This window comes from Propithecus coquereli, unplaced genomic scaffold (genome assembly GCF_000956105.1).
Source record: "Propithecus coquereli isolate 6110/MARCELLA unplaced genomic scaffold, Pcoq_1.0 Scaffold301, whole genome shotgun sequence".
NCBI classification, from domain to species: Eukaryota; Metazoa; Chordata; class Mammalia; order Primates; family Indriidae; genus Propithecus; species Propithecus coquereli.
The window spans coordinates 4,037,441-4,060,081 of record NW_012148631.1 but is presented as its reverse complement, the minus strand read 5'-3'; the positions used below and the strand labels follow the sequence as shown (position 1 = coordinate 4,060,081).

The 22,641-nt window shown below is 50.2% G+C and overlaps 1 protein-coding gene across 2 annotated transcripts in view; it reads right to left on the bottom strand.

Annotated features, from left to right (window-relative positions):
* ERGIC1 (endoplasmic reticulum-golgi intermediate compartment 1) overlaps window positions 1-22,641 on the bottom strand; it is a 106,772-nt gene that overhangs the window by 52,928 nt on the left and 31,203 nt on the right. For both annotated transcript variants that reach the window (XM_012649715.1, XM_012649716.1), the window contains exon 2: window positions 2,155-2,216. In XM_012649715.1, coding sequence (XP_012505169.1) covers window positions 2,155-2,216 — 62 coding nt within the window. The remainder of the gene's footprint in view (window positions 1-2,154; window positions 2,217-22,641) is intronic.

Below are 22,641 nucleotides of genomic sequence, written 5' to 3'. Positions count from 1 at the left end.
GGGCTGGGGGGGCCCAGCCAGGAGTGGCGGGGTGGGGTGTCAAAGTCATCCCCCGACTGAGAATGGCCTGACCTCGGAGGAGGGGGCTCCAATCTCACCGCCCAGCCCCAGGGCCCTGCTCCGGCAGCAGGGCTGGGACGGTCAGGGGGCTGGGGAGACCAGAGGGGTGCAGGAGGGCCCGCCTGAGTCCCAGGCCCGCCTCCACCTTTTCTGAGATATAAAACTTCAGACAAGTCACTTCACCTCTCTGAGCCCATTTTCTCATCCGGAAAATGAGGCTGAAGCATCCCCTGCTTGCAAGGTGGCTTCGGTTTGTTTTCTTAAAACAAACTTTTTATTATAAAATAATAATAGATGCAAAGGTAGTAAAAACAGTTCCCACACAGCCTTTACTCAGCTTCTCCTTATGTTAACATCTTATGTTACCACGACACGTTTGTCCGAGGGAAGAAAGTAACAGTAGCACAGGACCAATCACTAAGCTACAGACCCTATTCCGTTTCACCAGTTTTCCCACGAATGCCTTATTTCTGTTCCAGGAACCGATCCAGGATCTCGCTTTGCGTTTAGTCATCCTGGGTCCTTAGTCTGTCATCTGTGACAATTCCTCGGTCTTTCCTCAGGTTTTCAAGGCCTTGCCATTTTGGAAGAGTACTGGCCAAGGGTCCCATAGAATGTCCCCGAGCTGGGATTGTGATGTTTTCTCGTGATTAGACTGGGCTGTGGTTTTCTGGGAAGATCCCACGGAGGTGAGGCGCCCCCTCACGTCACAGCAGGGGTACATGACATCCACGTGACTTGTCACTGGTGACGCCGACTTTCCTCACCGGGGTAAGGTGGCATCTCCAGGTTTCCTCGCGGTAAAGTCACCATTTTCCCTTTCAGTTCTCTATTCTTTGGCAATATGTTACAACGTCCAGCCCATGCTCGAGGGAAGGGGAATTAAACTCTACCTCCTGGATGGGAGAGTATCTACATACAGGTTGAACTTCCCAAATCTGGAAACCTGAAATCCAAAATGCTCCAAAATCTGAAACTTTTTGAGCGCTGACATGACGCTCAAAGGAAATGCTCGTTGGAGCATTTTGGATTTTCAGATTTGGGAGCTCGACTGGGAAGTATAATGCAAACGTTCCCAAATCCGATAAAGTCCAAACTCCGAAACAGTTCTGGACCCAGCGTGTCAGATGAGGGATACCCAAACTGTGTGTTACCTGGATTCTTCTGCAAGGAAGATTTGTCTCTTCACCCCATTTACTTATATCAGTATGGACTCAAGATCTTTTGCTTGATTTTTTAGGTTCTAAACCAATAATATTGTTGTTTATTTAATCACTCAAATGGCCCAGCTTTGGTCTGTGGGGCCTCTATCAGGTTGGCATCTGGGTCCTGCAACACTAGGTGCTCCAGGCTCATCTTGTCCTCTTCCTGCCCAGCCTGGAATCAGCCATTTCTCCAAAGAGCCTGAGTTTCCTTTATTGAAGAATTCTCTTTAGAAACCACAATCTGGGTGAGATCATGATTTTTTTTTTTAATGGACAAAAACAGGCTTAAGTCAAAAACTCAAACTAGGCCAGGCATGGTGGCTCACGCCTGTAATCCCAACACCTTGGGAGGCTGAGGTGGGAGGATCATTTGAGGCCAGGAGTTTGAGACCAGCCTGAGCAAAAGCAGGACCCCATCTCTACAAAAACTAGAAAAATTAGCCAGGCGTGTGGTATGTGTCTACAGTCCCAGCTACTTGGGAGGCTGAGGCCGGAGGATCACCTGAGCCCAGGAGTTCGAGGCTGCAATGAGCTATGATTTAGCCATTGCACTCTATCTGGGTGACAGAGCAAGACCCTATTTAAAAAAACAAAACAAAAAACCCTCAAGTTGTTTCAAAGATACAAAGAGAAAAGTAAATCCCCCTCCCACCCCTGAGCCCGTTACTATTGACCATTTCTTTTGTGTCCTTCCAGAAGCAGAAGACGCCTACATAGTTCAGTAAGGCTAGAGAGTAAATGAAGAAATACATCAATGGCCTGGCACGATGCTCGGCATTTCTTCCCTCCCTCCGGTCTTTCCATCTCTCCTCCCTGGCCCACAAGTTCTGCAGGGAGAGCAGGCACAGGGATGGGGCTGGGGGTGACAGCCAGGAGGGCGGCTACTCACTAATGGCCCCGGTGTACGTTGGCTGCGTAAGGTCCTTGGGCACCTTCCTGTAGATGTCAAACCTGCAGAGAGCAAACGGAACAGGAGTGAGGTGGGCACGAAGGGCGGGTTTCCAGCCAGCAGGCCGTGGTGCTGTGCGCTTCAGCAAGCCACAGCTCTTCCCCGAACCCGCTCCTTCTACTCTTTCAGGGCCCCCTCCAAGGGCGCTTGCGGGAGCCCCCTCTGATGGGACCCCTGTCCCCCCAACACCTTAGATCACACCTCCTTGTCTTCTCTCCTTCACAGCACTTACTGCCCAAGGTCATGACAAATGAACTTGCCCACTCATCTGTTTACACTTCTCGGTGGGTCTTCCCCCCTTATCAGAATGTAATCTCTGGGAGGGAGGGGACTTGTTAGGTTTTGTCCCCTGCCGTGTTCCCAAACTCTAGCATGGGCCTGGAGCATGGTAGGCACTTGGTGTATAATTGTGGAATAAACTGAACCCTCGCGTCTCGGGTGACTCTGACGCTAGAGGAAACAGGGAAACGCACAGCCTCTCTCGAGTTCTATGACGACGCGTTCCTGCTCTGCGTCACCCCTCCACCCCCTCTTCCCTTTCCTGCCTCCACCTCCTGTTTCCACTCCCCCCTGCACCCCCCACCAGCTCCTGCTGCCTGCTTCTCGGAGATTCCGCTTAACTCTGAGGCGTGAGGTTACAGAAAATCCTGCCTGGAGCCCACAGTCCGGGCACCGGCTGGTGGCGGCGCTGGCGCCCGTCTCCCGCTGTTTCCCTCCCCAGAAGCACACAGATGCCTTGTTTCCTAGGGATCCCACCAGAGCCCAGGAAAGTCGTGGGGTGTGGTGGAAGAATTTGGGGTTTTGGAACAAGACAGGGATTTTATTCTGGCTTTGCTTTACTACTGGCTGTTTAAGAGTTAAGGCCATGGAATCAGACTGTCTCGGTTCAAATCTTGGCTGGTCCTCTTCCTTGCTGTGTGACCTCAGGCAAACGACTGCACCTCCCTGAGTCTCAGTTTCCGGATCTGTAAAAATGGAGCTACCACTGCTCGACCCTGCAAGGCTATCGAGAGGAGTAAGGGAGACAAATGTCCGTAAAGGACGACGCGGAGAGTACCAAGGGGAGGCTCCCCATGCACTCGGCTTCCTTCCCTTCCCTTGAACCTGAGCAGCAGACGGTTCTCACACAGCAGAGTTTTATCAAGAGGACCCTCGACACACACAACGTTCCCAGGCTCTCGGGTGGAACCCGACCTGGTGGAGAGGCTCCTCTCCCCGGGGATGACAGGTCGGCACGTGGCATGTGGCTCCTCCTGGCGATGGGAAACGGAGCGTGCCCAACTAAGCCCAGTGCGACGACTTGGAAATCTTGAGTAAGGGCTGATATTTGACTCCGTGTGCTCACCCTAATTACACGTGAAATGTGCTCAGTTTCCTAAGGCCTCAGGGGAGAAAAATCCCTGTGGGTTGTGCCAAGTTAAAAGGTACCACTTTCTCTGCTGCCTGCTCGGCTACCAGTCGCCTGTGCTTGGGCCCTTCGGGGCACTAGAAACTGGGGCTGGGGGAGGTGTCTGGAGGGGGTTCCATGCAACTCACCTATCCCTACCTACCTACTCACCTGTCTTGCTCGGAAAATGCGGAATGCTTTAGCACCAAGGGGTATATTAGAGATAAGGGCATGAACTGTGGAATCAGACTGCCTGGGCTCAACCTCGACCACCACTGTGTGACCTTGGGCCTGTCACTTAACCTCTCTGTGCCTCAGTTCCTTTGTCTGTAAAATAGGGGCAACAACAGTAACTATCTCACAGCACAGTGGTGAGGCTCAAATGACGGAGTGCATGTAGAGCACTTAGAACAATGTCTGGCACCTAGGAAGTGTTGTATATTTACTGTTACCATTGATAATGCTACTTTAACTAACATCTAGGAAGCACCTACTATGTACTGAGCCCTGTTTTAGGTATTAGGGACATGGAGATAAAAATCGACCCTTGGCCCCATGAGCCTGCAGTTTGGCAGCAGAGACAAAGAAAGAAAGGGAAGGAGAATGCAGGGGTGCTCCATCCCGGGGCTGCTGGAGGAGCCCACAAGGGGCACCTAACCTGGCCTGGGGTCCTCCTCAAAGCTTCCTGCAGGAGGCGAAGTGTGAACAGAAGACAGGTGGGTGGAGGGACAGAGCAGCCTAGGTAGGGAGAACAGCAAGAGCAAAGACCAAGAGTAGGACCGAACCTAGGGTGCTGGGTGCTACCCTGACTTCCGTATGGGACAGGGGCCGGGCGCGGAGGAAGAGGAGGTGGGAGAGCTGGGAGGGGCCGAAGGAGAGGGTCGGGCCTGCCAGGCCAGGGCTGAGGATTCTCTTACCAACGCCCCACTGGGGCCAGGAGGGCAACCCAAGGTAGGAGGCTGTCCGAGGTCGGCAAATTTGGGAGCTGGCGGGTAGGGAGAGGGATAGGGAAAAAACACACAAGGGGGTAGCCTTCACTGAGCCCCAGCTGATTCCTGCCAGGTGGAAGCGTGGGCCAGGGGGCCAGACCTTCTGATTTTTCAAGAGAAGCCAAAACTTGGAATTTTACATGGAAGCTCCCCATTCTCAAAGGTTGGGCCAGCACTCTGCAGGACAAGAGAGGCAAGACTGCAGAGGAGACCTGGGCCCAGCGTGTGGTGTCTGAGCTGAGAAGCCCTGCAGCGCCGGAGAAGGCTGTGGTTGGCCTCCTGTCTCAGAAGGGCCAGGCTGAGCCGGGATGGAACACGTGTGGGCTCTCCTAAGGAGACTGCAAAAACAAGTGACAGCGAACTTTGGGGTGGGGGGGAGGAGGGGGTGGGGAAGCAGCAGGAGAGATCTCATCCTCTCTCTGCCCCTACTTGGTCTTTAAACTGCAGAAAATCCCTGTCCCCTGCTGGGCCTCAGTTTCCCTGATTGTGAAATAAAGGAGCACATAGGAGACCTAAAAGTTCCCTTCCAGCTGAAAACTGAAGGCTAAAGGAAATCCAGGTGACAAACAACCAACCCGGCTTTCGTCCAGGTCACCATCAGGGGCCCATAGGCCGAAACTGGGCCTCACTGTTTAAAAAATACAGGAACCACCATTTCAAAGCTGGGAGTGTGGTGGGAAGTCAGAGCTGCTTGGGGTGAGATGGCAGGGGTGGCCCGGGGTAGAGTGTCAGAGCCCAATAAGGGTGAGGAGGAGGAGAGATGAGAGATTATTACATACAGGGGGCTGATCGAATATGTACCCATACTAAGGACAATGGGGGCCAGATGCTTCGCTGTGGGGGATGGGAGGTTCAAACATGTGGTGTTAGGGTGGAGATGGAGGCATCGGTGTGACTTCATGATTTTCAATATATGCAAATACTGAAAAATATATATATACACACACACATCATATATGCAGACACTTCCTAGCTCTTTCCATAGAGAGGGTCCAGGAACAGCGGCAGCCCACAGCAATAAGCGCAACTAGCACCCAAACCTTAGCTTCTAATTACTACGCTCTACTCAACGGAATCAGAGCTCCTTGGAGAAATGGCTGATGCCAGGGGCTGCGCAGGGAAAATACGAGATGAGCCTGGCACATCTTATGTCAGAAACCAAGAAAGTGTTCCAAGAACACAGGTGAGATGCCAAAAGGACAAGAACCAGCTTGAGGGGTCTCCCACTGGCCACAGAAAGGACAATGTGAGCACCAAAATAAATAATGATTGTCACAGATTATAATCCCTTGGATCAAACAGAAAGCCATGAATCTCCATAGATACAAACAAAGCAATGAGTGAATCAAAAGCTTGATGAGGTATAGGATACTGACACACCTTTGCACCACAGAACACTCATTACGAAGGGGAAAGAGTCACTTTGCGGTGGAGAAACTTGGCAGACACCACCGCCACCAAGTGAAGAAAGTGAACGTCAGCAGTAAGGAGACGTCAGCGTAACGTGCCCCCCAATACGCCGCACCGAGGGGGGCACAGTGTCGCACAGGGCTGCTTTGCGGAGATCCTGCCTAAAATGCACAGCTTCAGTGTGATGGTGAGCAAACATTAAACAAGTCCGCATCGAAGGGCATCCCACCAAACAACTGGCCGGCACTTGTCAAAAGTGTTAAGGTCATAAAGGATGAGACTTTCGCAGACTGAAGGAGACTAAAGAGTCATGACAGCTACATCTGATGTGGGATCCAGGGTCAGAAAAAGGACATCAGTGGGACATTTAATGAAACTTGAGGAAGATCTGTAGATTGGCCAACAGTATTGTATAATGCTACTTTCCTGGTTGTGGTAACAGTACTGCGGTTATGTAAGACATTAACACTTGGGGAAGCTCAGGGAAAGGGCACACAGGAACTCTGTGTGCAATTTTTTGCAATATGGGGGGCCAAGTCTGACATTATTAATTTAATGGAAATGTAAAAAAAAAAAAAATTAAAGGGGGAGATGCTACTTCACAATCCCACTTAGCCTGCTTTCTTCGCGCATGCTTGGTCCACGTAGGCATTTGGATTCGAGGTGCTGGTTGAACAAACGTGTGCTGAGTGTGCGGGGTTTCAGGAAGAGTGTGTCTTCGTGAGGTGCGGGCCGTGGAGGAGGGAGGCTGGGTGATGAATAAAGCTCTAACAGGGGCGTGAGGCTTGGACCAAACTGCAGGAGGCAATCAAAGCAGGCAGTGCTCAACCATGATCACCTCCAGCCCATGCTGGGCACTCTGACACACATATTTGCATTTATTTCTCACAATAACCCTGGAAGATACTGATATCCCATTTTTCTAGAGACAAAACTGAAGCTCACTAAACCAGTGAGTAACGGATCCGGGATGCAAACCCAAGCCTGAGTCCGCAGGTCACGGTCTTTCCACTGCCCCATACTTGTGGGAATCACGAGTAGAGCTCACTTACAGGTAAATTAGATTGAAGTCTTAAGGTTTTGCTCATCTGCTTTTCCAAGGATGCTGCCCCAGAGAAGATGGGAATCTCCTGGAAGACAGGGACCAGTTCAAAATGCTTCAATTCATTCAACAGATATTTACTAAGCATCTAGTCTACCAGGTAGTGTTCCAGATGCTGTGGAAATAAAAGTGATCCAGGCAGACGCAGCTCCTGTCCTTAGGAAGCTGTCAGTTGAGCAAAGCTTTTGGCTCCTTTAGGAAGGGCCACCTAAACCCTATGTACTCTAATAGTGACTCCATTCCCACGGCACAGCAGGGAATAGTGGCAAGGTAAAGAAAGAGCTGAAAAAGACCCTGGTTTCAGAGCTGACCACAAGCCAAGTGAGTCAGCAGTGAATGTCACTGAGAAAATGGGCCACTGGGAGGCTGGTGAGAACCTAGGCATGTGACTGACCAGGAAGTGAGCCGTCCTCTCTGGCTCACATTAGTCAATCCCTTGCTGGGTGATGTGACCAGTTGTGGCCACCTCACCAAGAGAATGTGGAGGAAAGGGTAAAGAGAATGGGGGAGGAAAAGGGACGCCGTAGTGTGAATCTGCTATGTGCTATGGTCATGCTAGGCCTTTGACCGGAATGTTCTCATCTAATTCTCTCAACCGAATTTCGGGTTAGGGATGTCATTCCATTTTGCAGATGGGGCTCAGAGAGGCTGGTGACTTGGCTAAATTCACATACCTATGAGGCACCATGGCAGAGATCTGAATCCAGGACTAATTTATGTTCTTGATCCTTTTCCCAAAAGTGTGGGGACAAACCAGGCCCATTTGGGTGGAAAATACTTTTTGGGAAGAAAAATTAAAGAACTGGAATGGCTTAGCCTCAAACAGAGAAAGCTAAAAGGTGGATTCTTTATGGTCACCAAATAAAAAAATGCTCTCTCCCTGTCCTCCCAATAGACTGAGTTTCTCGAGACCGAGTTTCTCGAGGGCAGGTCCTGGGCCTTTCTAGCCCCCCTCTCTGCCGCCCTGCCCAGCCCAGGCCCCTGGGGAACTGAGTCAAATGAATGCATCCGCATAAGCACAGGGCCCACAGGCTGGCCTTAAAAACAAGAAGATGAAATGGATGGTGGTGAAGCTGGGTGATGGGTACACGGTGGCCCCCTGTCCTGTTCACTTCCCTTTTGTGGATATTTAGAAATTTTCACTTTAAAAAAAGGCAAAATGGGCTGGGCGCGGTGGCTCACACCTGTAATCGTAGCACTCTGGGAGGCCAAGACGGGTGGATCCTTTGAGCTCAGGAGTTCGAGACCAGCCTGAGCAAGAGCGAGACCCAGTCTCTACTAAAAATAGAAAGAAATTAGCTGGACAACTAAAAATCTATATAGAAAAAATTAGCTGGGCATGGTGGCGCATGCCTGTAGTCCCACCTACTTGGGAGGCTGAGGCAGAAGGATCGCTTGAGCCCAGGAGTTTGAGTTGCTGTGAGCTAGGCTGATGCCACGGCACTCACTCTAGCCCGGGCAACAGAGCCAGACTCTGTCTCACAAAAACAAAAACAAAACAAAACAAAAAAAAAAACGGCAAAACGGACTGAAACTAAAGCAAGATAGCAATCAACTGGGTTTCAGAAAGACTGCCCTGGATGCCCTGAGAGAATAGGAGCAGTAACTGGAGCTCTCTGGGCAAGAGTTTATCCCGCTAGGGCGGGATCCGAACCTAGAGACCCCCGGGGCCACCTGCCCTCAGCACCCCCAGTCAGCTCTGGAAGGTAGCCTGAGGTCACCGTGTCCAAACCATGCGCTTCACAGTGGAGAAACAAAAGGCTCGAGGAGGAGTGACTCGCCCAGTTCAAGGTATAATTAAACTCAGAGTATTTAAAACAAAAACAAGCCAATAAAACGCTTGAGAATCCCTGGTCGCTCTCGTGCCCTGGAAAGGCCGTATGCCAGTGGCTTTCAAACAGGGGAGGTTTTGCCCCTCAGCCGACACTGCTTTTTGGTGTCACAGATGGAGGGAAGGCTACTGGCACCTTGGGGACACAGGCCAGGGATGCTGCTAAGCATCCTCCAGGGCGCAGGATGGCCCCGCCCCAGATATTCACAGCGCTGACATTGAGAAACCCTGTCGTATGTGGAACTAAACTTCCCACATGTGAGCTCGTTTTCCCATCGATCCTGTGCTGTCTCCAAGAGGCTTCCAGTGGCTTCTGCTCCTGCTGGCTGACACCACAGCCGCAGCCTTGACGGTCCCCGCAGAGACCAGGAACCCGGACTTAAGCAGTCTTTCCCGCTCCCTTTTTTCTCTGTGCCTGAGAAGGCAGAGCTCACTTGGAAAAACCTGGGCAAAGGAACCCACAGGGCAAAGGAAAAGGCCACCTGAACTGCCTTTGTGACTTATCATAATGGTGCAGTAAGTACACGTGTCACTATTTTAACCAAAAAAGGTGTCAAATCCATGCCTCTAGCTTCATCTTAGGATAGAACAAATTCCATGAGAATGTATGGCAATGTCAGTACTAAAAGTCAACGAGAACACAGGATCTACTTAACAGAAATCCACTTCATGGGCCGCATCTAGCCTACAGAGCAAGGAATGCCTACATAACCCGACCCAAAATAAACACACACGTCTTCCCCTGCTCCCAAGCAAGGAAACTGCCGCTGGAAACGTCTGACTAATGGATTTCATCCGTAATTTCTTTTCATAGCAAAATGCCTCAGCTTTGCTATTTTAACTTTTGCTGCCTGGGACCTCACTTCTCCCCTGTTCTTGCAGACGAATCTCGGATCACTCTGTGGTTCGCCATATGTGGGCGGCTACCCAGCAGGCGCTTGTGATGTCACTGTTTCCAAGGCTTAATGAAATTAGATGCCATTTAGGAGCAAGTCATTGGAAGTGGTGGGTCATTCATCCCAAAAACAACCATCAAGGGTTTTAGCTGGAGCTTTGGCCTGGTTAACCCTGCCCACCAGCCTGTCCGAGCCCTCAGTGCTGAGTGCCAGGGAGTTGGGTGAAAAACTCACCCGTTTGTTCACTTACTCCCTCTACCTTACTGAGAAGTGCTGGCACAGGGCTGTGCTGTGCATGTACGTGCACACGTGTGTGCACATATGTATGCGCGCGTGTATGTGTATGCTGGAGTACACGAACACACCAGAGCCGAGTAGGAGGTGAGGTGAGAGTGAGCCCTAGGACCATTCTCATTGCCCCTTGGACCTTGACTTTGACATTCAAACTTTCAACCACTCTTCCCCCTCTGTCAAAAGGGAAAAAAAGTCCATCTCTGGCCGGGCGTGGTGGCTCACGCCTGTAATCCTAGCACTCTGGGAGGCCGAGGCAGGAGGATCATTTGAGCTCAGGAGTTCGAGACTAGCCTCAGCAAGAGCGAGACCCTGTCTCTACTAAAAATAGAAAGAAATTATCTGGACAACTAAAAATACATAGAAAAAATTAGCCGGGCATGGTGGTGCATGCCTGTAGTCCCAGCTACTCGGGAGGCTGAGGCAGGAGGATAGCTTGAGCCCAGGAGTTTGAGGTTGCTGTGAGCTAGACTGACACCACGGCACTCACTCTAGCCCTGGCAACAAAGTGAGACTCTGTCTCAAAAAAAAAAAAAAAAAAGGTCCATCTCTGTCTCTAGCCCAGGTGGAGAAGTGTTGAGGAAGGAGAAACAACAGCAATCACAGCTATGACTGCTGCTACCCATCTCCCTGGGCATCTCCATACACCTGGCCCAGCCCTGAGAAGGCTGCAGGGTCTTCTGCTCCTGCTGGGCTGGGTCAGACCCGTCCCTGAATCTCCTGTGGGTCACGCAGGGCCTGGCCCACTAAGGGCACTCAGTAAATTCCAGGTGAAAATATAAAATGACGTCTGCACAAGGCTATTCGCCACGGCACCAGCTGTAACAGCAAATGACTGGAGGCCATCCAAACATCCCGCCCGAGGGGACTGGTCAACACACTACAGCTCGTCCCCAAAGGGGAGGACGATGCAGCTGTACGGGGGTGAGGACGGTCTCCATATACTGACATGGAAAAAGGCGCTGGGCACAATGCTGCGTTCTGTCAAGTTTCGTGTGTGTTTGTGTCGGGGGGGCATAGGGATAAAAACGAACGTACATCCTTGCTTATACTTTCAGAAAGAAACAACAAAACGTAGAACCAAAAGCTTACACAAATGGTTACTTCTATTATTAAGAGATACATAAAAATATTAAATATTTATATATAAACTTGACAAAAGAAGTACAAGAAATATACACTGAAAACTAGAAAACACTGCTGAGGGAAATTAAAGACGTAAATAAATGGAGAACTATGCCATGGTAGTGGGTAGGAAGACTCAATGTTGTTAAAGTGACATTTCTCCCCAAATTAATGTACAGATTCAACTCGATTCCAGTCAATATCCCAGCAGGCATTTTTGTAGAAAGCTGATTCTAAGATCCATATGGAAATGCAAAGGCCTTAGAATAGACAAAGCAACTTTGAAAAAGAACGAAGTTGGATCTGACTTCGAGCCTTACTACAAACCTTCCAGAGGAAAACACAAGAGAAAATCTTTGTGAGCTTAGGTTAGGCAAAGAGTTTTTGGATGAGACACCAAAAAGCCCAATGCATAAAAGAAAAAACTGATACATTAAGCTTCATCAAAATTAAAAACTGCTCTTTGAAAGGCACTGTGAAAAGAATGAAAAGATGAGCCACAAACTGGGAAAAATATATGTGAATCACTTGTCTGATAAAGGATTTATATCCAGTATAAAGAACTCTCAAAATTCAATAATAAGAAAACAAACAGCTTGATAAAAAAATGAGCAAAAGATTGTCAGATATTTCACCAAAGATTTCCCAGTGGCCAAGAACCACATGAAAAGATGCTAACATCAAAGTCATTGGAGAAATGCAAATTTAAACCACAATGAGATGCTACTCTACACTGATTAGAGTGGCTGAAATTACAAAGACTGATCATGCCAAGTGTTGGTGAGGATGCCCAGCAACTAGAACTCTCACACACTGCTGGTGGGAGCGTAACGTACTGCAACCGCTTTTGGAAAAGAGTTTGGCAATTTCTTTTCTTTTCTTTTTTTTTAGCCAGTCAAATTTAGCAGTAGGGGGTTTATGCCAACTTTAGTAACACTAATAAGTTCTGATAACCCACTAGTTTTGGATCAGCCAGCAATTTCTTATAAAGTTAAATACACACCTGCCACATGATCCAGCCTTTCTAGACTTTTGCCCAAGAGAAATGAAAGCATATGCCCACACAAAGACATGTATATGAATGTTCATGGAAACTTTATTTGTAATAGTCACAAGATGGAAACAACCAAAATGGCCAACAGGAAAATGGATAAACAAGGTACAGCGTATCCATAAAACAGAATACTATTCAGCAATAAAAGGCAATACAACATTGACAAATGTAACAGCACGGATGATTCTCAAATAATCATGCTGAAAGGAAGGCAAACGAGGGTGGAGATGGTATGATTCCATCTATATAAAATTCTAGAAAATGCAAACTAATCTAGAGTGACAGTAGGTCGCTGGTTGCCCGGGGAGAAAGGAAAGGACGTGTGTGAGCCAACTTTGGGAAGTGATGGATATGTTCACTGCCTTGATTGTGATGAGGGTTCCATGGGTGTATACATATGTCAAATTGCTCAAATTTTACACTTTAAGCATGTGACATTTACTGTAAGTCAGTTATACCTCAATAAAGCTGTCTGAATAAAAAATTATACTACCAGCCATGATTGAAATACATCAAATACTTTAAGCAATCGAAGAGTTGATAACAGTACTTCAAAAAACAAATAAAAGGCCTTATTGGACAACACGTTTAGAGCTGCTAGGCCACCAACTCATTATTCTGAAAACTGGCAAATAAAGGGACGGCACTTATTCTTTTTTTTTGTACAAAATATGTGCCTAGGGAACCGAATAGTTGATGAGGGCAAAGTTCTATTTTATGGAATAATTTCAAAGAAAATGCAGGACTAACAGGAAAAGCCTCGCCGTGCACCCTCTGAGGAGACGCTGGTGGGCAATGACCACTGACGGCAGCAAACCCTAAAAGATGGACGGGCTGCCACCTCCGGAACCCAGGGGTCAATCTTAGCACCGAGAGGGAAGAGACCCGGTTATTCTGCACCTCTCAATGTGACGCAATATACAGCTGCACTAGGAGTGCTTCTTGCCAAGAGAACTGACCCCGAATCTAATCAAGGCTCCAGATCTACCTACCAGTTTACAGAAAATACCAGGAACAGGTTACAATGATTCAATAAGCCAAATCCACTTTGTGGGCCATTCTACAGAATAAATGACACAGTTTCTTCAATAGATAGATTGGCGGGAAAAAACGGAGGTGGAACTGGTACAGATTAAAAGAATCTTAAGAAACATGTTAATCATATGCAATAGGTAGACCTTGCTGGATCCTAATTCAATTTCACGCTAGCCACGCACTTTCCCAGCCTTCCTTGCAGCGTGGGGTGGCCACGTGACAATCCTGACCAATGACATTTAAGCAGAAGGCTTCTGGGGGCAGGGAACTCTTGGTTTTGTGATGCAAGTGTCAGACTTCCCTGGCACTGACATCTCCACCCCTACTCCCACCTTTCCGTCTTAAATGCAGATGTAAGAGCAGGAGCTAGGGCAGCTCTTTTGGGACCACAAGGGAAAAGCATAGCCACCAGCAGAGACGAAGACTCTGGCATCCTTGAGGTGCTAAACCAACATCAGCAGCTGCCTATCTTGTCTTCTTGTTATGTGAGAAAACAAAGACAAAACCCAAACCTTATTTAAGCTGCTGTGAGTCAGGTTTTCTGTTACTTCAGCTCAAAGCGCTCCTTACAATACAACGTAAGGGAAGAGGCAGAGGGGGCGTGGGAAGGTCCTGGCTTCTTGCTGACATCAGCTGGAGAACTTGAGCATATTGCTGTTCTATCTGGAATGTTCTTCCCTCTCATATCTGCATGGCTTGCTCCCTCATTCATGTGCGCCTACGTTCAAATGTAACCTCCTCGGAGAAGCCTGTGCCTGTCCTCCTCTCTTCCTTCACAGCACTCCAAAGCACTCCCTGGTGTTACACGTACCTGTGTGTGTCCGCCTCCACCACTGGAATGGAAGTTACGAGACAGCTGGAACCTCACCTGTCTATATCGCCGGGGCCTAGGAAAGGGCCCTGCACAGAGTAGGTCCAGGTGAAACACTTGTGGGATGGATGAAGGAGGCAGCATCCCTCAAAGTGTGGTCCGTGGACCACTGCCTCAGAATCTAGCGGGGAGCTGGTTCAATCTGCAGACTCTAGGGCCTTGCAGCAGAAGGAACTAAATCAGGGTGTGCGTGGGGAGGCCAGGAATCTGCGTTGCTAAAAAGTGCGGTTCAGGAGATGCCAACGCATGCTAGAATGCCTACGGTGTAAGCCGCACGTTTATTTCTAATTTCTAATGTATTTCCTAAGACTTACAGATTCTACCCACCGGAGTTACCACAGGTCAGCGGAGGACTGGGAAAGGGGACTCCTACCCTATGGGCCAAGCACTGCTTAGACACTTGGCCCACTCCATCCCTCGGAATCCTCCCCACTACCCACCAGGAACCTTTAAAAAATGCAGAAACCCAGGCTCAGAGAGGCTAAGACACTTGCCTAAACTCACACAGGCAGCATCACGCAGAGTTAGGGCTGGAACCCTGGACAGCCCTACCCTGGAGGCTGCACACTGACTCCCCCGCCCCCAAACCCCTGGGCCGCCCAAAAGTTCCTGTGGGCCCTGGGGAACTTGGCTGTCCATGCTCAGTGCTGCCCCCCGCCCCCATACATGTGCAGGGCTTGGTGGGTGCTTGGTGAGTGGGTAAAGGACGAAGCGTCCCATGCAGCTGAGGGACTGTGGCACTGTGCCACCTGGAGGGGGCCCCTCACTCCCCTTCATCTCCCCCAGCCCACAACAGCCAGATGAGCTCAGGCTCGCACAGGAAGAGGAAAGACAGCCAGGCCTTGGCCGGGAGTCAGGCTTCCCGCTTGTCAGGGCCACAGGGAGTGCTGGGTGGGGGTGAGCAGGGGCCCCCAAAGCGCTTCCAACTCACTGGAAACAGGACGCAGCCACCCGGCCCCACACCAGGACACAGGACACAACAACCCGAGTGCAGATGCTATAAATGGAAATGTATTCTTAGAGGGGCAGAACATGAGAAGGGTTTTCAAAAGTGACCCATCATCGGATAAAAATACAGACGGCATTTAAACGCTGAGCGGCAGGAGCTATTCCGGGGATTGGATTCTCATGCTCGTGGATCCCCGCCAGGCACGGCCTTCCACAGACATTTAAAAGGAATAAAGGGTTGGTGTCTGTGTGTTTAAACTGAGGAGGAGAGCACTCTGGGGAAAGACAGCCACGCCAAGATGCCTGTGGGAGGAGCCCCTTTGGAGGGTTGGAGGGACCCACCTGTCCCTTGCCCTCTGCCCCACCTGCCCACTGGATTCAGTTTTGCTCTGTGCTGTGAGGCCGCCTTTTTGACAACACTCTTGGTGACCTTGAGGACTAAGTTGAGGCTGAGTTGTGGCCAGGCTTGGGGCCAAAGCACAGGACAGGACTAAGATTTTCAGAGGGGAAGGAGAACGACATTTGCTGAGCATCTCCCAAGAACACACCTACTAACTCACACCGTCTCATCTGATCCTCAAAACCATTCCAGGTATAAAAACTAGCTTCGTCCCCATTACAGAAAAAGGAAACAGGTTCGGGAAAGACCAGGTGACTCTCAGATGGAGACCTTGAGCCTGGGAAGGCAGGCAGGGACGAGGCTGGAGAGGAAAGGGAGGAAGGTGCCTGGGCGGAGGGCAGAACCTCCTGCAAAGGTTCACGACCCCTGAGGCCCAAGGTCACTCACTGGCACGGCCAGCCTCGGACTGGCACCCTTGTCCGTCTGAACGCAAGGTTCCTGCGCCAGGCTGGGAGCCCGGCAGAGGGACCCGAAAGGGCAGGAAGCTGTGTGCGTTCTAAAGATCTGGATCACAAATTAAAGGTGAGACTTTTCAGAAACACCCATGCAGAAGGGCATAAGGAAAGGGATCAGAATGTTCCTGTTGGCCTGGCTGAGTGAGCGGTTACTTAGTGATCATTTTCATCTGGGCACATCACAACGTTCAGTTTTTCTATTAATATAATAGCAGATTGTAAATGAAGAAATAGAGGCAGTCAGGACCTGTCTGAGGAGACCTGCCTTTGGCTGTGTTATCTGTCCCTTCTTCCCACCCCTGCCCCACCAACTCTGTTCCCCAAAGGCCATTCTGTCCCAGCTCTGTGCCCCCGTCTGCATCACCCCCCCCTTCTCGCTTATTCATCCTCTCCATCATCCAGGACTGACTGTGGACCAAGCACTGTCATGGGTGCCAAGAATACAACAGGGGTCAGACGCAAAACTCCCTGCCTTCACCTAGCTTCTATCCCAGTGGGGAATGAACTAACAGATGTCAGTGCTGGTAAGTGCTGCAAAGAAGAATAAAACAGGCTAAGGAGATAAGAGTGTAATTTGGGGGTCTCTTAGGCTGATGCAGCTGGAGTGGAGGTGAGGTCTGAGGCCCTGGGCAATTCATTAAAATTCAGCTCCCAAATCCCTTTCTCTGAGACTCCAGGTGCCTCCTTCAGTGTGTCTCCCTGTAGTCACCTGACATGCACTGTATTATCACTGAACATGTGTGGACTGTAGTCACAAATGAACAGCACACCCACCCTGTCTCATTCATACTGTTGGTGTCTTCCCCTCAAAGCTGTGAGTGTCTCAAGGGCAGGAAGTTGTCGTACACATCTTGTGGGCCCCAGTGCCTGGCACTGCAATCCTAAGGAGGGGGCGTCATCTATAAGCAACAAGAGGGCCACTGAGCCACAGAAGCCTGTGGATCTTTCCTGAGCCAAGAGCTCACCTGAGATGTGCAGGTGAGTCCCCTCAGGGAGCTGCCTGGCTTCCCAACCACCCAGCAATGAGACTTCACCGAGGAGAGGACAGGAGGCGGGAAGTGAGGGAGGGAGGGATGGGAAAGGATCCTCACCCCCCAGCAGATTCCCAACACCTGCCTCAACCTGTGCTTTCTTCAACAGCTCATGGCATAACTGAGCCCTTGCTTTAAGGAAAGCTCACGTAGGAAAATAAAAACGTAAAGCCAATTTACCAAGCTGTTATTATTCATAGATAGAAAACACCTTTCCCTCTGAAAGAGATTCCGGGAAACATCAGTGTCCCAAGTGAATTAACAGGCCAAGCATGGGTCACCTAGCTGCTCACGTCAGCAAATGAGAGACAAGCAGGCCGTACGTCTCAGATAGAGTACACTTCTCTGGAGTAGGAAAACGCCTGCTGGGGCTGGGCAGGAGAGTGCGAACAAAGCCTCCCAGCTTGGCACGTGGCTGGGATGAGGGCCCCAGGGTGGCCAGCTCAGGGAAACCAGAAATCTGGGGGTCTTATGTGAAATTACCAATTAAAAAATGATGCCAACTATTTTTAAAAATAAAATAATATGCAAAGCAAACGTTTCTGAGTCATATTTGTCCTGGGGACTATCACATTTGGGAACTTGACCTCGAATCTTGAACATGAAGCGTTTTTGTTTCGGAACAGACAGTAGAACAGAAAAGACAGTGAGAAGGCAGAGAGAGCTGAACATTGCAGAGCTAGAAGGGAACTTGGAGAGCCCAGAGCTCCCATGTGGCCGAGAAGCTTCATCCGCCGCATCAGGTCTCACAGTTGCCTTGCCCAGCTGCTAAGGCTGAGCCTTGGCCCCATGTCCAAGTGCTGAGGTAGATTAGCAATGTCTGCCAAGGACATGGGAATGGGAACAGTAGCTACATGCTTTCTGGGTATTCATTGAGGCTGATTTAGTCCAGACCCATTTTAAAGGCAAAAAATTGACATCCAGAAAGCTGCACTGAAACACCTAATGTCACGAGCAAGAACCAGAGTCCCATCTGGGCCTTGTCCCATGACACCCAGATGCCCCTGAATCTTTAGGCTTTTGGAGCTGTTCTCTACCAACAACTCATCTTGGAGAGAAGCCATCTCTAAACCAATAATGCAAGTCAATAAGAAAATCTGATTTCTACAGTGATTCATTTTATCCATCACTTCTTAGAGACAGCATCTTTTCTAAACAGCAAGCCATCTGACGCTGCTGCCTCCGGCACACACATCATCCCAGCTGCGGGCCCTGGGCTGGCCGAGGGGCCTGGCACCAGAGGGAGCCCGGGCCCACCCGAGAGCCGTGGCCTCCCTCCCAGCTCGGCCCTCCCCTCCCACTCGGGGTGAGTCACAGCTCACAACTTCAGTGTGCTGGCTGCAGAGTCTTCAGTTTTACTTGGCTCCTGAGCAAAATGTACTTTTCCAAAGGACATTGATTCAACTCAGCCTGAATTTTGCAATTCCCTAGCAGCAGTGAGGCCAGCCTCCCCTGAGCACATGCTGTCCTGGGGAGTGGGGACCTAAGAATGTAGTTGTCACCTTCCTTACCTCCTCCTTCCTCTTCCCCAAGTGGGGAGGTCCATGCCCTGGCAGAGGCCCCAGCATGCCTGCCACCCCCTCAGCCTCTCCTGGCCACCTAACCACAACCATTGCCTCCCTCCGGCTCCCCAGGAGGTGCGCTCTGCTGGACCGGATTTCAACTACACCTGACGGCAGGCTTGGAAGCACAATGAGGCAAGAAGAGCCTTGTACTCTGCAGATCCACGCCCCCTTCCCATCTCTGCTGGGGATGTGGGAGGAGCACAGGCCCATGGCAGCTCAAGCACCAACAAGGTACAGCAGGGACTCATTTTTCTTTTTTAAAAAAATAGACTATATTTTAGAGTGGTTTTAGGTTCATGGCAAAATTGAGCAGAAGGTACAGAGATTTTCCATATCCCCGTCCCCACACATGTGCAGCCTCCCCCACCACCAACATCCTGGACCAGAGGGCACATGTGTTACGACTGATGACCCACCACTGACACACCATCATTACCCAAGGTCCCCAGTTGACATTAGGGGTCACTCTTGGTGTCGTACATTCCATGGGTTTGGCCAAATTTAGAATGACATGTATCCACCATTACAGTATCACGCAGTGTTTCACTCTCTAAAAATCCTCTGTGCTCCACCTACTCATCCTCTCCGCACCCCCTGGCAACCATGGATCCTGTTCCTGTCTCCATAGCTTTGCCTTTTCCAGAATGTCATATAGCTGGAATCACGGTGTGTAGCCTTTTCAGATTGGCTTCTTTCACTTAGTGATATGCATTTAAGGTTCCTCTGTGTCTTTTCACAGTTTGATAGCTCATTTCTTTTTAATGTTTAACAATATTCCATTGTCTGGATGGACGAGCATACCTGGGTCTTATTAATCCCTACAGATTTTCGCAACCAGGGGCTCTACTGCCTCATGCACTGGCTGCATGATTTGGACAGATTTTTCCCCAAACCTCCAGCATTTTTCATCTGTAAAGCGGGGATAAAAATACCGCTTGGCTCATGGGAGTGGGGATTAAATGCAGAAGTGCGTGTAAGGGTGCGGATGGCAGTTCACGGCACAGAGCAAGCGGCAGATGTTAGCTGTGTTTACCATCACCACCAGCACTGGGACTGTTGCTACCATTTGGGGGCTTTCTTACGCCCTCTCTGCTCTGTGGAACAGCGTGGGGGGAAGTGGAGACAGCCCAGGCCTTCGGTTCAAATCCTGACATTGCTTAGGCAACTGGCTAGACATCTCTGAGCCTCAGTTTACTCATCTATAAAATGGGGAGAGGGCATTACATCTCTCTCCTAGAGTGACTTTGAAAAACAAGTGAGATCACTGGAATGTAGAAAGAGCCCTTGGAACCCAGTAGGCATTCACAAAACATTAGTTGCTCACTGTGAGGGAGAGGTCCTTCATGTTTCCTATGAACGGCCCTGCTGAGTGTGGAATGCAGGGAGGGAACAGTGGGCATGTTTGAGAATGGGGATGGAAGTCTCCCCCCGCTGCCCAACATCAGGGCTAAGAAGCCCCTCTGCTGGTTAGTGCTAGGGCAGGGGGCTGTGGGGAGAGGCTAGTGTCATCCTGCCCTGCCCTGCCCGGCCTAGCTGGGACCCACTGGACAGTGAGCAGGTGGCCAGGAACGGGGCGGTAACACCTCTGTAGCCAGCCAAGGTCTGCCTGGCTGTCTTCCTGGTGTCAAGTGGCAGCAGAGAGCTGGAACGCTGAGGCAGGTTGCCAAGGCCAGCCAGCAGTTGTTCTTGCAGCCACCAAGGGGCAGAACTAGGGACACAGGGAAAAGTTATGGGAGAGTAGCAACCAGCTCACACATGTCCACCAGTGAGGTCCATGGAACTGCGGGGGCTAAACAAGGACTCCTGTGCTCTCCCATGAAACATCCTTGGCCTTTCGACCAAGTCAGACCTGCCCACCTGGCAGGCCCATCGCTGCCACCTGTAGCCAGAGTGGTTGGTGCACTGACCATGCAGTGTCAGTGACCTCAGGAGGGAAGGGCTGTTAGGATCCTCACTTTCCAGATAAGGAAGATAAAGGTCACCCAAGGTCACCCAGTTGCTAGGAAGCACTGGAGCTGGGCCTCATACCCTTGCCCTTCAGAGCCCCCACGGCCCAGAGCCGAACCAAGGTCTGCGGAGACTGCGCGGATACCGCTCTGCATCTCTCAAGCACCGGTCCATGCATTCCTTCAGCATCGGTTCTGCAAATACGATTAGCACCTGCTCTGCCAGTGATAAAAACGGGAGCTAAACAGAGGAAGGTCCCGCCTGCCTGTGAGTCAAGACAGCCTCCACTGTGAACGCTATGCTTGCAGAACGCCACGAGCACCGGGAAGGGCCAGGGGGCCTCCCGTGCCTCGACAGAAGACAGGCTGGAGAGTATTTAGACAAGGGGTCTGGAGCCGGTCTTTCTGGGTTCAAGTCCCAGCTCTGTCACTTGCCAGCTGTGGCATTAATTTACCTCACTGCTCCATGCCTTGTTCCCCAGGCTGTCAAACAGTGCCCACCTCGCTGGGCTGTTCATATGCTAGCACATGGAAAGCACAGAGCCGGTGCCTGGCCCCCACGACTGACCGCTCTCTGCTTTCCCTATTATCACGTAGTTGCAGGGAATGGGGTACACAGAGGACCACTGACTGCTCTCTGCTTTCCCTGTTATCATGTAGTTGCAGGGAATGGGGTACACAGAGGACCACAAGCATTTTCTTCTTCCCCAAATCCCCCCTCCAAGTCCCTCTGAGGGCTGCTCGGCAGAGGTGGCTCCGGTGGATACAGGCAATCAGGCCAGAAGGAGGGGCCCACTGTGCTCCCACAGGTGCAAGATGAGAGGGAAACCAGGGTAGCTGCAGGGGCCCTGGGGACCCGCCAGGTCACAGTCGCTGTCACGAGGGCCGTGAGCATCTCCGCTGCACACCCGCTTCCCTCCGCCTGGGCCTCTCTCCTCACTCTGCTCTCTTCCTGCTTCCCCCCGACTGGCTTTTTCTTCTGGACTTTGCTCCAACTCTATTGACCTCAAGAGTATGGAGATGAGGTTCTGAATCCCAGAAAGACTTGGAACATTTAAGTGAAAATTTAACTGAGTGTGGCAATGCAAAAAAAAGAAAAAGTGTGTGCCCCCACATACACTCAAATTAAGGATCCATTAAGAATTCACACATAGATATTATAGTAAAAATTGACCAACATGCACGGGAAGGAGGCACACCGCCCGTAGGAGGGTAGTTCTACTGCGATGGGTGGGGATGGGTCAAAGTGGGAACGTGAAGGCAGAAAAAGAGGAATATAGGGACGTAAGGCCTGTTTTCTTATAATGGAGGAGGCAGGCATGTATTATTCTCAGTGTGATTTTTTTATGTCTAAAATAGTCTACGAGTAAAAAAAAAAAGCTCAAAAGTACCAAAAATCAGATACTACCACAGCAGAAAAGAATGAATTACGGATGCACACAACATGAGTGAATCCCACAGGTATGGAATGAAGGAACTCCAAGACACACAGGCTGCACAGTTCCATTTATGTGACACTGAGGGACAGGCAACACTAGTGCACAGCGAGGGAAGTCAGGAGACGGGTCAACTTGGGTGGGGGTGCTGAAAATGGCCTGTACCTGGGTCTGGGGTGGTCACGTGGCGGCATGTGTGTAAAAGGCCATTCAGTTGCACACTTGAAATGAGAACGCTTTACAGTCAGTAATACTTCAGTTTAAAACTTACTTAAAAATAAAAAAAGAAAATCAAATCATCAGCCAGGCCTGGGGACCCTTTGCACTGGCTCAGGGTAATATTAATATTAAAGAGGCTGTTTTAGAATTTCTTCCTATGCCCACTTGATTATCTGATTCCCCCTTTATTCACCTATGTATTGATTACCTCTCCTCTGGGAACAACCTTGAGCAAGGCACTGTGGCAGATATACAGGGGACACGTTCCAAGTCCCCAAGGACACGGACATTAAGTCAGGCTGACTCAGGGTTGGATTCTTGGTTCTTCCCTTGCTTGCTGGGAGCTGGGCTTATGTGAAGTCTCTGAGACTCAGTGGCCTGATACGCAAAACGTGGTCAGGATTAAACGAGAGCGTTTGGCACTGTGCCTAGCATA